At 50.7% G+C, this 13149-nt stretch overlaps 7 protein-coding genes across 7 annotated transcripts; 5 read left to right on the top strand and 2 right to left on the bottom strand.

Annotated features, from left to right (window-relative positions):
- Positions 1 to 101: 101 nt before the first annotated feature.
- On the top strand, positions 102 to 1022 carry M438DRAFT_267191 (NAD(P)-binding protein; the record flags this gene model as incomplete). Its single annotated transcript, XM_029900163.1, has 1 exon — positions 102 to 1022. The coding sequence occupies one exon, from the start codon at positions 102 to 104 to the stop codon at positions 1020 to 1022; it is 921 nt and encodes a 306-aa protein (XP_029763813.1).
- Positions 1023 to 1954: 932 nt separating this feature from the next.
- Positions 1955 to 2860, top strand: M438DRAFT_332119 (uncharacterized protein; the record flags this gene model as incomplete). The annotated part of the gene is made up of 1 exon (XM_029903465.1): positions 1955 to 2860. One exon carries the CDS (start codon positions 1955 to 1957, stop codon positions 2858 to 2860), a length of 906 nt encoding a protein of 301 aa, XP_029763814.1.
- A 384-nt stretch (positions 2861 to 3244) lies between these two features.
- Positions 3245 to 5382, top strand: M438DRAFT_342766 (uncharacterized protein). Its single transcript, XM_029904839.1, has one exon. The coding sequence runs from the start codon at positions 3549 to 3551 to the stop codon at positions 5154 to 5156; it is 1608 nt and encodes a 535-aa protein (XP_029763815.1). The 5' UTR covers positions 3245 to 3548; the 3' UTR covers positions 5157 to 5382.
- Positions 5383 to 6583: 1201 nt separating this feature from the next.
- On the bottom strand, positions 6584 to 7009 carry M438DRAFT_266254 (uncharacterized protein; the record flags this gene model as incomplete). Its single annotated transcript, XM_029900091.1, has 1 exon — positions 6584 to 7009. A coding segment is annotated over one exon (426 nt), but the record flags the coding sequence as incomplete, so codon positions are not given.
- Positions 7010 to 7434: 425 nt separating this feature from the next.
- Positions 7435 to 7825, top strand: M438DRAFT_312394 (uncharacterized protein; the record flags this gene model as incomplete). Its single annotated transcript, XM_029902513.1, has 2 exons — positions 7435 to 7562; positions 7622 to 7825. The coding sequence occupies exons 1-2, from the start codon at positions 7494 to 7496 to the stop codon at positions 7823 to 7825; spliced, it is 273 nt and encodes a 90-aa protein (XP_029763817.1). The 5' UTR covers positions 7435 to 7493.
- Positions 7826 to 9421: 1596 nt separating this feature from the next.
- M438DRAFT_332122 (mitochondrial carrier) lies at positions 9422 to 10570 on the bottom strand (the record flags this gene model as incomplete). Its single annotated transcript, XM_029903466.1, has 2 exons — positions 9422 to 10408; positions 10466 to 10570. The coding sequence occupies 2 exons, from the start codon at positions 10568 to 10570 to the stop codon at positions 9422 to 9424; spliced, it is 1092 nt and encodes a 363-aa protein (XP_029763818.1).
- A 664-nt stretch (positions 10571 to 11234) lies between these two features.
- Positions 11235 to 12596, top strand: M438DRAFT_362495 (MT-A70-domain-containing protein; the record flags this gene model as incomplete). Its single annotated transcript, XM_029907587.1, has 1 exon — positions 11235 to 12596. The coding sequence occupies one exon, from the start codon at positions 11235 to 11237 to the stop codon at positions 12594 to 12596; it is 1362 nt and encodes a 453-aa protein (XP_029763819.1).
- Positions 12597 to 13149: the final 553 nt, after the last annotated feature.

The raw sequence follows: 13149 nt of genomic DNA on the forward strand, positions 1-13149 counted from the left end.
GTACTGCAGCCATGTCCTTCGCCGTAGCTGCTGTTTCTGCCTCCTTCTCTGCCTTTGCATCTCTTGCTCCCTGATTACACCTTTTTCACTCGAACATAATCATGTCTCGCGTACTTCTTATCACCGGCGCCACTGGCAAGCAGGGTGGCTCAGTCATCGACTCTCTACTCGAGCTGCCCAATGCTTCCGACTTCACCATTCTGGCTGTGACCAGAGATGCCAACAGCGGTAGCGCAAAGAAGCTTGCCGGAAGAGCATCCAACATTAAGCTCGTAGAAGGCAACCTCGACGATGTGCCCGCTCTGTTCCAAGCCGCCAACAAAGTCGCCCAGCAACCAATTTGGGGTGTCTACTCAGTGCAGATCTCAATGGGCAAGGGCGTAACCTTCGAGGGTGAAGTCAAGCAGGGTACTGATCTTATTGACGAGAGCGTCAAGAACGGCGTCAAGCACTTTGTCTACAGCAGCGTTGAGCGTGGCGGTGATGAGGCCAGCTGGGACAACGCAACCCCTATCCCCCATTTCCAAACCAAGCAGTTGATTGAGATCCACCTGCGTGACAAGGCACAAAGCATGGGCTGGACTATCCTCAGACCCGTCGCATTCATGGACAACCTGCAACCGGGCTTCCCTACCAAGGTCTTCCTGACCGCCCTCCACAATCACCTTGGCGACACCAAGCCTCTGCAATGGGTCGCTACCGCGGACATTGGCTTCTTCGCAGCACAGGCCTTCACCCACCCCGAGGAATGGAACCACAAGGCCCGCGGTCTGGCTGGCGACGAACTCACCTTCCCCCAAATCTCAAAGGCTTTCGAGAACGCAACCGGCTCTCCTGCAGGTACAACCTTCTGGGGTCTTGGCTCGGTCTTGACCTACATGGTTGCTGAGCTGGGCCACATGATCGGTTGGTTTGCCTCTGACGGATACAAGGCCGACATCTCAAACCTCCGTTCAATCCACCCGCAGATGATGAACATGGAGACCTGGTTGCAAAAGAAGAGCGGCTTCACGACCAAATAGATTGATTGCCCTTCGAAGGTTCGGCGTCATCTGATCATGTTTTAGTCTGCCCAGTATCAGCCTGAGTACGAGAAGGCTTGGTTGTTTTCGGTCTGGTTGCAATCATTGGCGTTGTTTTGGGACGGTTCATCATAACGGGTGCGGGTTACAAGCGGGCAAAATACCAATCTGGCATTCTTCAAGCACTCCAATTTCCCACTTTCCCACCTGTTTTCTCCTGAGGAATGCTCGCTTGAATGGTCTAGCACCTTGAACGTTGCGCTACAGTCGCGCTACTTTTACGCTTATCTCGAGGCTTGGTACCCCAACTAATTACTCCACACTGCACGTCCTCTTCGAACGACATCCATTGTAATGTCGTCGTTTTGATTGGTTGGTAAGTCGAAATCATTGGATTTTGGCTTCATGACCGTTTTCAGAAATTTCCCGCAACATGCGCCCACGTTCCTGATCTGTTCAAGATCCTCAAGATCGACGTTCAGTCACGCAGGGGAGCATGTCAGGTCCCTGGAGTTTATTCCCGACTTCAACAACACAGCCTCGCAACAATGCGAACTCCACGACGACCTCAAGAATGCGAAAAAGATATGTGTGAGTGTTCATTGTATGGGTAAAGCAAGGAAGAGCTGTAGCTATTGTTTGGCAAGTGTCAATACAGTCTCCACGTTGGAGGAACGAACGGCTTCAGTGGTTTCATGAATGCGGATGGTTGCTCTCCCGCATGTCATTCCTGTTCTTTATTCATGCGCCATTGACGTTGGTGTGTCTTATTTCCTCCGACCAAGGGGAAGCGCCCGATTTGGAATGACCACAAACTTCTCATGGAATGAAGAACCACATAAGCTCGAGACAATCCGCCTTTATTCCTTTCTTCTCTCTCATCCCACGCTCGTTCATTCTTTCGTCGACCACATACTCCAACTCCAATCACCATGCGTCCCTCCACTTTCGTTGCCGGCCTTGCTGCCGTTGCTGCTCCTGCTTTTGCCCAGAACGCATCCATCTGTGACAAGTACACTACTGCTCTCCTCAAGGAGAACACTGGTGCCAACCAATTGACCCTGTTGACCCTTCTCGTCAACACTGTTGTCATTGGTAACTACACCAAGCCCAACATGAACGCTGTCCCCGGTATCTTGGCCAAGGGTACCTACAACGGAACTGAGGTCAACCTCCTTCCTTACTTCAACGGTGGTCTTGCCTCCTCCAACCGTGGTGGCAGCTCCGGTGTCTCCATCAACTTCCTTGACGATGGTGGTGCCGTCCCTCTCACCATGAACATGCCTTCCAACGGCACTTCATCCAACCAGTACAAGCTCATGACCCACTTGTACCAGTACTTCGGTGCTCTCCTTGGCTGCTCTGCCACCGGCTTCCCCAGCTACGCTGGCTTCGGCTCTCAGGCCGCTGTCCACAGATTCATGGACCTCTCTGCTGCAGAGGTCGGCTACTTCATCCAGCAAGTTGCCCTCGCTGCCACCTCTTTCGGTGTCACCGCCGATGATGTCGCTGTTGTCGGCAAGGCCCTCAACACCATCTTCAACGTCCGCTGCGCTCCCCCCACCACTGTCATCCCTGCCCAGGGTGCTCAGCTCCAGAGCATCTGCCAGGACGAGACCTGCCTCCTCGCCCCCATGGCCACCTGCGCCGCCTACCCTGCCACCATGAAGCCCGCCAAGTCCAACTCCACCATGGCTGGCTCCACTGCATCTTCCAACTCTACCATGGGTGGCAGCGCTGCTCCCACCTCCTCTAAGCCTGCCTCATACTCTGGTGCCGCCGCCAAGGTTGGTGCCGGTGCCGCTGGTCTTTTGGCCGCCGCCGTCCTCGCTCTGTAAGAGTGTTGAGTGTGAAAAGGAAGAATGTGTATGATGTTTCGACGAAGCCTTTTATTATCTTTTTTCGTATCTCTGTTGTCTTTTCTTCTTGCAATATACCACCACGGAAGGTCAATGTACTCTTGGTACTTTAATCATAATCCATACCGAACTATTCATTTTTACCATCAAAGTCCTTCGAGCTTTTGTATTTGATTCTAGTGATTGAAGATCTGCATCGCGCTTCCTCCACATCCCGACGCTGATGTCAACAGAGGCTCACGTTGCCATCATCGCGTTCTCATCTGGAGTAGGCAACAGCCTAGAGCCGCCAAGCCGTCATTCGTACGTCCCCATCGAAGCTTCCAAACAATATGCTTCTGCCTTCGACTCAACACACATCAACATTGACATGCACCCTTGATCATTGACCAGACCTTTATCACAATCTTAAGTTCGAAGATCTCGCTGGTCTGTGAACTCTGAACCGTCTGACAGTCTGTCTTCACTCCTCTACCCCGAAGCGCAGACGCGTTGTCCTTAACGCTTCTGACTTGACCGCGCCCCGCTCGACTGAGCTCGTCTTTGAACCTCGATCAAGCCTCGATTCCTGCTCTCTTCCAACGAAAACTAACGGACGCGCGCACTCCAACCGTGCCACCAACCAAGACACTCTTCACTCGAAACTTGGCGGTAAAGGCTCCTCGACATGGCACTTTCTACACATTATCGAGGCACGTCTGGCTTTGATATTCTGCCACCTGAACTTCAACACGACATCTTCGGTTACCTCGCTGGGGACAAAGCATCGCTCTCTTCTGCAATACTAGTCAGCAAGGTCTGGTACAACTGTTGTGTCCAGATGCTATGGTACAAGTCAAAGCAATCGATGTTGAGCAAAGTGTTGACGTTCGACCGACAACAATATCATGCCAGTATGATTCACAACTTCACATTAGACCGTTGTATCCGCGAGGAGGTCTCAGATAGGCTCGAATTCCAATTGCTCGAAGAAGTGCTGTTCTGCAATTGTAGATCGACTGACATTCAGCTTCGGTCACTTCTCCAACCAGGGCTACATACCTTGGGCTTCCAAGACTTCGAACTCCACGCGAATATCTTGGACCTGGTGGAGATGTGTTGCCCTAAACTGCAAAGCTTGACAATATCGGACTGCAACACGCCTAAACTCGATGATAGTCGATTTTCGAAAGTTTTACAGAGTCTCAAATCTTTACGACGTCTCCATTTGGAATCCTTACCGGACATCCAAGAGATTTTGGGCCCTCGGATTGATTTTCCAGAAAATCTAGAAGAATTGACCCTCGCGAATCTGGATGCATTCGACTTCAGGAGCGCATTTGACAACTCCCTTCGAAAGTGCACAAAGTTACGCAAAGTACACTTGGAAGAAACCAGTCTGGTCAGCGCAAATATGTTGATCATCCTTTCCAACTATGTTTCGCTCGAAGAACTCTACATTAATGAATGGTTAGAGGAAGAGGCTTTCGAGCAGTACGAAGAACGGTGCTCTCGCAGGTCGCCAGGCTCACCATGTTTCCAAAAGCTCAGAAAGTTGTCCATAATACCTTCTTCGGGTCTGGTGGCATCCCTTCTGTCCAGTGTTACGGGCAATTTGGTCGACTTAAGACTTGTCGTCCATACCAATCATCAAATTGTTTGCCCGGCCCTTAGCCACCTACCGGCCATCGTTCACCTCGAGCTTGGGTTTAGTGGCGACACAGTATTCTCTGCAGCGGACCTTGACCACCTTTCAAAGCTCTCTAATCTAGAGAGTCTTCGTCTTGGCCGTATGAGACCGGCCGCTGGCTGGTGCGATTGGCTTACCGATCAACACTTTGAGCAACTGGTCTCGAAGCTACCACAACTTCGACATCTTGTATTTCCTCCAGTCGGCAAGGTACTGACTTTCGTCGCTGTGGAATCTCTTGCGAGAAGCTGTCCATTGCTGGAAAAATGCGAGCTCCTGTGGGAACACGACCTGAGTACCTGGCATGCCTCTAAGGCACCGTTGTTTCCTAAACTGCATACCCTTCATTTCGGGCAAGCCAAAGATCACGATGACAAGGAGATTTGGGGCTTCCGTCACGCCGAAGCTGGAAGTTATGCACGACTGCTACGAGCCCTTGCTCCGCGCTTGAAAGACCTGTGTGTACGATTTAATCGTCGCCTAAGTGGTGGAAAGTTTACCCCAACAAAAAGGCATTTGGATGTGGACATCGATGAAGAGATAGACCCAGACCTCAAGGAGGCTCGGATGCATCGAATACGTGAAAGGTACGAAAGGGCTCGATAGGATACCTGAAATTATCTGCCAACGATCACGACTGTTCATGTTGCTGCTTTTATGCCTTTTTCCCCTTCCCAACATCATTGAATGATTTCCTGGCGGTCAATATCTACTTTTTTTGCCCCCCCATATTTCGGTTCTCCTTGATCGTTGGCTTTGCACGCCTGCTTTAACGCTATCAATGTGCCCTCGCTCCCCAATAATCAGTATGAACTCATGTATAGATATGGCGCTTACAAGCAATTTCTCACTATCTTGGTGATGGTTTCTTTCCACCAAGCCATCATGGCTGATGTAGTCTTGATAAAACTATTCGCTGATTTTTATACGCACGGCACTAAGATTAAAATCACTGTCTCCACATTCATCTACATCACTCGTCGAAGATATCATGTCGCAGATACATCGTCATGTGCAAGTGCTTAGCATGGGCAAACGTAGAATTGGATTCTTGCGGTCGGTGTCTTGGTAGTTCGAAATCGTTGTTCAGAGATACATTACGTGGCTGCGCAGGCTCCGTGAGTGTTTGAAAAAAGGGTTGAAAATAATATGAGTGACATGGATCGGGTGGGATGCCAAACATATTCGCTGGATCTGGGCGACAGCGATGGCATAAGAAGAAACAGCCATCACAAACTCATGACCAGTCGGATGTAGAAATATACAAAGACGCGAGACTGAATGCAAACGTAAACGCAGAACTACGACACAAACCCCCTACATCCTTTATTTCGAGGACCAAAAAGAAAGAAAAAGATAAGCACCATGGGCAGGATTCGAACCTGCGACCACCCGTGTTCATCGGGACCACGCTTGAAATGAAAGGAATGCTCACGTGCCCAAACTTAACGACGGGTATGCTACCACTACACCACCACGGCTTTTTTGCTTGTGAGGGACGTGGAAATGTCTGGTTGGTTGGGTGGTTGTGGGTGGGGGCCACGGTAGATTGAGGGCTTTTCGGTGGATTTGACGAATCGATGACCAGGGCTTCGTGTTGGTGCCTTGGGTGTTGAGGCGGCTCGCGAGGCATCTTGATTGATGTGGACAATATGGATGACTCAGAGAGCTCTTCGAGATGAGATGGACTGTGTATGACTGAGCGTTGGTTTTCTTTGCTTGGCCGCGGTCTTCGTACTCTTTCGGCGGCTTGGATTTGGCAGGTCGGTCGAATTTATGTCTTGATCTGCTCCCCTCGTACAATCTATTTCCTGTCGACTGCAGTTGTGTGGGCTGTTCTTTTTGGAGTTGAACGCTCGCTGCGCCGTACGGATGGATAAGATCGGAGGATGTACTCGAAGTTCGATCATGTCGTACAATCGTGGCGGGCAAGCTGATCGTTGGCTGATGTGACAGTACGACCAAGAACTTGGCCTGACTTGACGCATGATGTGTATTATTCTGGCGTGCATTCTAGGGTGGCCGGTGAATGATCAACGTCGACCTCGGTTCATCTTGGAATATGCACGACGAGACCGGAGTCGTCGTTCCCTTGACTTGTTGTCTTGATTCGCAATAGCAGCGAAAGTCTCCTCCGGATTCAGTGCACCACTTTGCGTAGGCGTAGAGTCCTCTCCCTGCTCTTTCGACTTGACCATCATGTCTTCATGGCTCATTGTCGTCTCGATTGTGCCATCGCTTGACATGCCTATCCACTGGCCAGCTCCTTTCCAGACAGCAGCAGCGACTTTGGAACCATAGTCGTAGTAGCTTCCTCCTTCTGGGTCAATGCTCACGTCATCGTAATTAGGAGCTGTGAATAAGAGTCTGGTGGTGAGTCCATAGAGGATGGTGGTCGCTGCGATGAAAGCGACGAAGAGGATGGCTCTTCTTGCCAATGTGTCGCATTTCATCTTGGTGAGAATTCCTGGGTAGTTCCTTCCTGGACTGATATGAAGAAAATGGAAAGATTGCTCCTTCTTCAAGAACGACACAGACTTACCTCATCTTTAATCATTTGCGCTTTTTATATAAGCATATCCGCTATTCCGGTGATTTGCTCCATGTTAAACTCCGATGCATCCGTTCTAATAGTACCAAGAAATAATTAGTGCGAAAAGTGGAAAGAATGCGAGATTGCGAAGAAAAAGGGAGTGAATAAAAAGGGCAGAGCTTTGTGTTTTATGTCTTATGCTGTGTCTTGCACAAGCAAGGAATGCTTGCATAAAGACCGAGCAGTGGCGCGACACAACGATGACGTCGATGACGCTTCATCGATTCGATATATCAATAAACGATGACCATGGGCATCTTACCTTCTCTCATACACGTTTGCAAACAGATCCAAGCACAAGACATATCTCTACAGTTACATCAAAACACCACACATCACACAAACACAAAATGTCGGACAACACCCAGCAACCCTCTCTCATCGGCGGCCACGCTCAATACGTCAAGGGCGCAGCAGAGGTAAACTCTTCCTTCCCTGCCCACCTCTCCAATCCCCCCCTTACTGACATCTTTCCCAGGGAGTCATCGGCAGCGTAACCGGCAACGCAGCATGGCAGCAAAGCGGCGAGACCGACAAGCAAGGCGGCATTGACGCCATGAAGTCGGCAAGCCAAAACCGCGACCCCGCCACCGATGGCTACGGCAAGGTTGAAGAGGTGGCCGGAAAGCTTTCTGGTTGTGAGGGTATGGAGAAGGAGGGTGCTCAGAGCAAGAAGGAGTAAAGAGATTGAGGAACAAGACAACCAGCGATGCTGCATGGTATACATGATATGCTTGGTATGAGGATGACGTTATGAAAATAAGATCACAGAGATTATCGTCAACGCAAGTTCTTTGGATTGTGGTGCCTGAGTGATTGGTGTTTGTGCTGCAGGATCTGTTAATGTGCGGGATGAGTGCAAGCTATTGTTGGCGGTGTTCATGATGCGCAGAAGGACTGGTATGTGAGAAGTCGACAAGCTGCTTTACCACCCTCCAGTCATCTTTAGGGGCCTTCTTTGGAGACCTGCGGAGATGACGACACTCCAATATATCTGTCAGGACAAATTGCAAAGCACACGAGGATTAATCACGACATCCACGACTGTGATAGAAAACAGTTCTCTCATCAAGATGGTGTTCCGAGCTTATGGGATAGAGCAGAGGCTACGAGCTGAGTCTGAGAATGCATTCTTGTTACCGTAACTAATACAACTCTAGTGGCAGGCACGCTGTTGGGCTTGCTCTTTCCGCTCCTTCCGATGGTCCTGGTATAACCATGGAAAGGTGTGACACTCTTTGAATTCTGAGCGCTGTCCATCGAACGCGCAACGTGCAAAGGCTCCCTGTGAATGTTCCTCTGGTTGATTCAAGAGTTTTGTACCTTCGTGGCTGTCACAGGCGCAAGCCGAGGCTGGTGAGATTGGTGTAGTCCTTTAGACCATCTCAAGCCCTCACTGCTTGCACTTCGAAGATCAGGGAAGTCGAAATAGCCATCTCTTTCACCAATTGTTTGCGATCAAGGGAAGCGGAGACAAAACAATGTGGAGAGTGCCTCGGCGTGGCTTTTGACGGTCGTCCCGAGTCTTTGTTTCAAATCCAGCATCCATCGACATTCAATTCCTAAGTCTCAAGTCCTTCTAGAAGACGGTTTCTGAAGCAGCTGTCTCTCTAGTCAGGAGAAGCACAGGAGGTTCCTTTGGTCAGGGCAGAGTTGGAGGCTGAGAGTAAGCTTTCTGGGGTGCGTTTCAAAAGGCTGATGTCAGTGCATGGACTTTTTGATGCACTTTCAACATGTGATTGTGGATACTGGATTTCTGGAAAATTAGGGGCTCGATAGGTGTATGAAAGCGAAAAGGGGGAGGGATAGGCGTTGAGAGCGGTCTGTTTCATATTTTTGCCTGGAGGCTTGGAACGGTGGAGTGGTATATCGGTGTTAAGAGACGCAATAGCCGGCGCGGCGTGAGGCAGCATATTTCGCAAAAGTAGAGATCGATTCTCCAGATTTTAAGACGTATGTCTTTGCGTCTCTTCTTGCGTGTATACGCGATGGCGCCATGTAGGCGAAACACAAGGTGACAGGGAGGACGAGGTGGGCGAGGTGTTTCGTGTGAACTTGTTTGGCTTGTAATATCGTGTCAGGTCTAGATCTTTGATCATCTTTGAAGCAGCGGCATCCTCATGATCCTGGCAAAACGGGGCCAGGGGAAACAAAATACCCAAATGCTGCAAAACATCGCTTATGCAAAACGCATGACCCCAAAACGCCAATGTACATGTCAGCGCAAAAAATGAGGCTTGACGGGAATCATCAAGAAAACAGATGGAGAGAAGCAGTATCAGATACCAAGAGCGAGCTTGGCGCGCTCGTAGGCGAAGAAACTGGTGGCAACCATAGGGATGACCTTGATGTAACCAACACCAAGACCCACAAAGAAGCCCTTGAAGCCAGTGTCACGGTAGATGCGTGCAGCGACTTCCATCATGCCGAGACGATGGCCATCGCCGACTACACCACCGACTTGCATGCGTCTTCGTATGACTTCTAGCGGGTATGACACGGTTTGTGATACGAAACCAGCGAAGCCACCAGTGGCAAGTTCAGCCCAGTATTTGAGCGGCACAGCCTTGTTGGGGTCGCGCTTTTGGGAGGATTGTGATTCGGGAAGTGTAGTGTATTTTGCTAAGCGCGGACGTCGCATAAAGTCGCCGGCTGTGTCGTGAGTGAGGAAGGAGCAGCCGGCATAGGGGAGCATGCCCCAGAGGGTAGGGGTGAAGCCACGGAAGAAGTTCACCATGCCCGAGGCAGGTGTTGCTTTGTTCAGGGCGGCCGAGGTGGCAGAGATGGACGAGGTCGCGGCGCGTGTAACGGAGGACGTGTCTAGATGTTGAGGAGCTGCACGTACGGGCGGCGGTTGTTCGTGGTAGATGGTTTTGCAGATTTCTCTCAGGCTAGTCTTGTGCTGTGTTTTGGTCTCGAAGGCTAGTCGCACGCGAATGACTTCTAGAGGGTAAGTAAAGCAGACAGAGATGGTGCCAGCTAAGCTGCCGCTGAGTAGTCGACGGATGGGCGTCTCTTTCTCTTGGGATGGGATTATGACGGCGCGGATCTGCTCGTAGGCAAGGAACTTGATACCGGCGTAGGGGAAGATACGGAGCAAGGTGGCAGAGTGACCGCGGAAGAGACCTCGCGTGCCTTCGTTGGATTGAATATCACGCATGGCTCGGAAGAAGCCAAACCATGAGCCCGTGTATTTTGCATATTGAGGACTCGAGGCTTGGAAGAGAATCTTGACGCGGTCTAGCGGGCCTACCACTGTCTTTGCCTGGGCGGGTGTGAGTAGAGGGAAGAGTGAATAAGTTCAAGACTGAGAATGACGTACGGCGCATCCAGCTATACCGCCGGCCAGACCGCTGCGCATGACATAGTCCCAGCTCTGCTTGTTCACGGGCGCTTTCAGTTGCGCAGGCGGTGATGGGGATGTCATGAGTCGTGCGTCTGTTGTGTCTTGTTCCGTGGCATGGTTGCCGCTTATGGCGAGGCTCGCCGGCATCAATCCAAGAGGCTTCTTTCTTTGTCGTGTGGGGTCCGAGATGTCATTCGGCAGAAGCCGCTCTTGATGCTGCTTTTGTTGGAGATGCTCTGGGTCTGTCTAGTCGTCGGTAGGGGGGTCGTAGGATCGTAGGGAGATGGCACGTGAGGAGGGATAGGGAAGAGTGTGCAATTGCGTAGGTATGGACAATGGACGTATGCAGAGATGATGCGGGAGTCTTTCGTGAATCGTGTGGAGAGAAGAAGCCGCTGACCAAACGCTCCCGGTGTGCCCGCATCGTGAGCCGAGGTCTGACTTTCTGATTTCTTTCTGGACCGGCCGAGATGCACGAAAGCCATTCCACCTCTCCGGCCCTTTTTGTCCACTTGTCGAGAACATCTCTTGCGAAATACGTCCCAGTTCGACATCCACCATCTTCCAGACTCGACTGTGTATCGGTCCTTCAGGCACATCTCGTCTTGTTCCCGGACTGCCTGGACGCCGATTGCTTCCACGGTCCACATGTTTTGATCTCATTCTGGCTCCGCATACATAATTTCCAGCTCAAATTCGTGCTTGATGATATATGTCGGCTCAAGATCAAGAGAACGTGGTAAGAATGCCGTCTACCACGAATAATTTGCCAGACAAGCAGTTCAACACTTCTCATCTGCCTCAGGGCGCATCGTCGCCGCCGTCATGCATTCTGTATTCAACAGACAGGGTCGCCCTGGTTGATATACCAACTTCGATTGCCGATGCCCAGCAAAATTCTTTCTTTGACTCAACCTCATCTCTCATTTCATGCGCACCTCTCAAGACCCCTTACCCAAACCATGAGCCAAAATCAGAAGCCGCGCGCGACAAGCTGCGCCAAAAAATGGCTACTGAAAACGATGACATATATGCCGATATGATAGCTTCTTCTCTAGCCACGGTTCGCGAGGAATACACCGGCCCTTGGTGTCTACCGCGTACTACTATCAACTCACAATCAGAACCTACTGTGCCGCAGAAACGCAAAGCTGATGACCCTTTGTCAGATGCCGAGTCAGCCAGAGATGACTTGCTGCATCAGCTTTCGTCCGGTCCCATACAACCTTATACTTTTGGCTGGAGAGAGTTGGATGATCAACAAAGTCGTGGGAGTGAACCCCTACCTGAAACATCCCTCTGGCCGAATTACCTTTACAACATGTCGGATGTTGCTCGTATCCTCGAAATCGGTTTGACTTCCATGTCAACTCCTGCCAGGTTTTACGTTCCACCACGAGCTTCATTCTATCTCGGTGATTGCTCCAGCTCACGACCCTTCCATATGGCCGTAAGAGATATTGCTGGGCAGCTTGACACACCTCGACAGTTTGACGTGATCATCATGGATCCTCCCTGGCCTAATGCCTCTGTCAGACGCACTGAGAAATCGGGAAGATCGGCCTACCAGGTTTCTCCCACCGTTTGGGATGTTAGGCAACTAATCTTCGAGATGGACATCGATGTTCTCCTGGCCAACGAAGGTGTGATTGCCATTTGGATTACCAACAAACCCGCGGTCAGAGATCTTGTCCTAGGCGAGGACGGCCTTTTCGAGAGCTGGGACGTGCAGTTGGAAGAAGAATGGTTGTGGATCAAAACAACATCCGAAGGTGAGCCTGTCTCGTCTCTGAACGCTCTTTGGAGGAAACCGTACGAAATTCTCCTTGTCGGGCGCAAACGTGACCCAAGGAGAAGTGATCAACACGTCAGTTTAACCGACAGCTCCAAGGTTGAGCGGAGAGTGATTATCGGAGTTCCTGATCTGCATTCTCGCAAGCCTTGCTTGGAAGCCCTGTTCAGTCGCTTCGCGATCAACGCAACGTCAACATCAACAAAACAACGCATCCTCGAGTGTTTTGCGAGATATCTCGTGGGTGGTTGGTGGTCATGGGGCAACCAAGTGCTGAAATTCAATCATACCGACTGTTGGCAATCTAAGTCTTAGATCTCGCCAAGCACCACACTCCGTATCATTTCTAAAATCATCATGCTGTTGCCAGTTATGGATCACGACACGAGCATACGAGCATCCTCCTCGAGTCGACCTTCTTCGAGCACCTCGCCTCAAACAATTCGCCAAGCTCTAAATCTTACTAGACTTCCTAGTCCGAGCTCCGGCATGGGTCCGACTTCTCAAGATGTGCAGAGTTACATTTGATGTGCTCAACATCTTTTGCTTGCGCGAACTGCCTGGTGGTTGCCTTCTATCAGTTGGCCTATCGCTGCTCCAACGCCTGCAACGCATACACAAGTGCACCTCCCTATCTCGTACATACAAGCGCGCAGAACACGAGCTATTACCGCACCGTCATCTCTTCCTCCAAATCAAGGACTTGGCGCAATGCAACCGGTGGCTGCTGGATATAATATACTTCTCTCAACAACGTGCTGGTATGCTGATCTCCCAGCATTCACGTGGTTTACCATCAAGAAATGTCGTCAATCTGCGTTGTGATAGCTTTTCACGGCCCGCAGCCCGTGTTAGGCTCAATAGATGG

The sequence above is a fragment of the Aureobasidium pullulans genome (assembly GCF_000721785.1).
Source record: "Aureobasidium pullulans EXF-150 unplaced genomic scaffold scaffold_3, whole genome shotgun sequence".
Taxonomy (NCBI): Eukaryota; Fungi; Ascomycota; class Dothideomycetes; order Dothideales; family Saccotheciaceae; genus Aureobasidium; species Aureobasidium pullulans.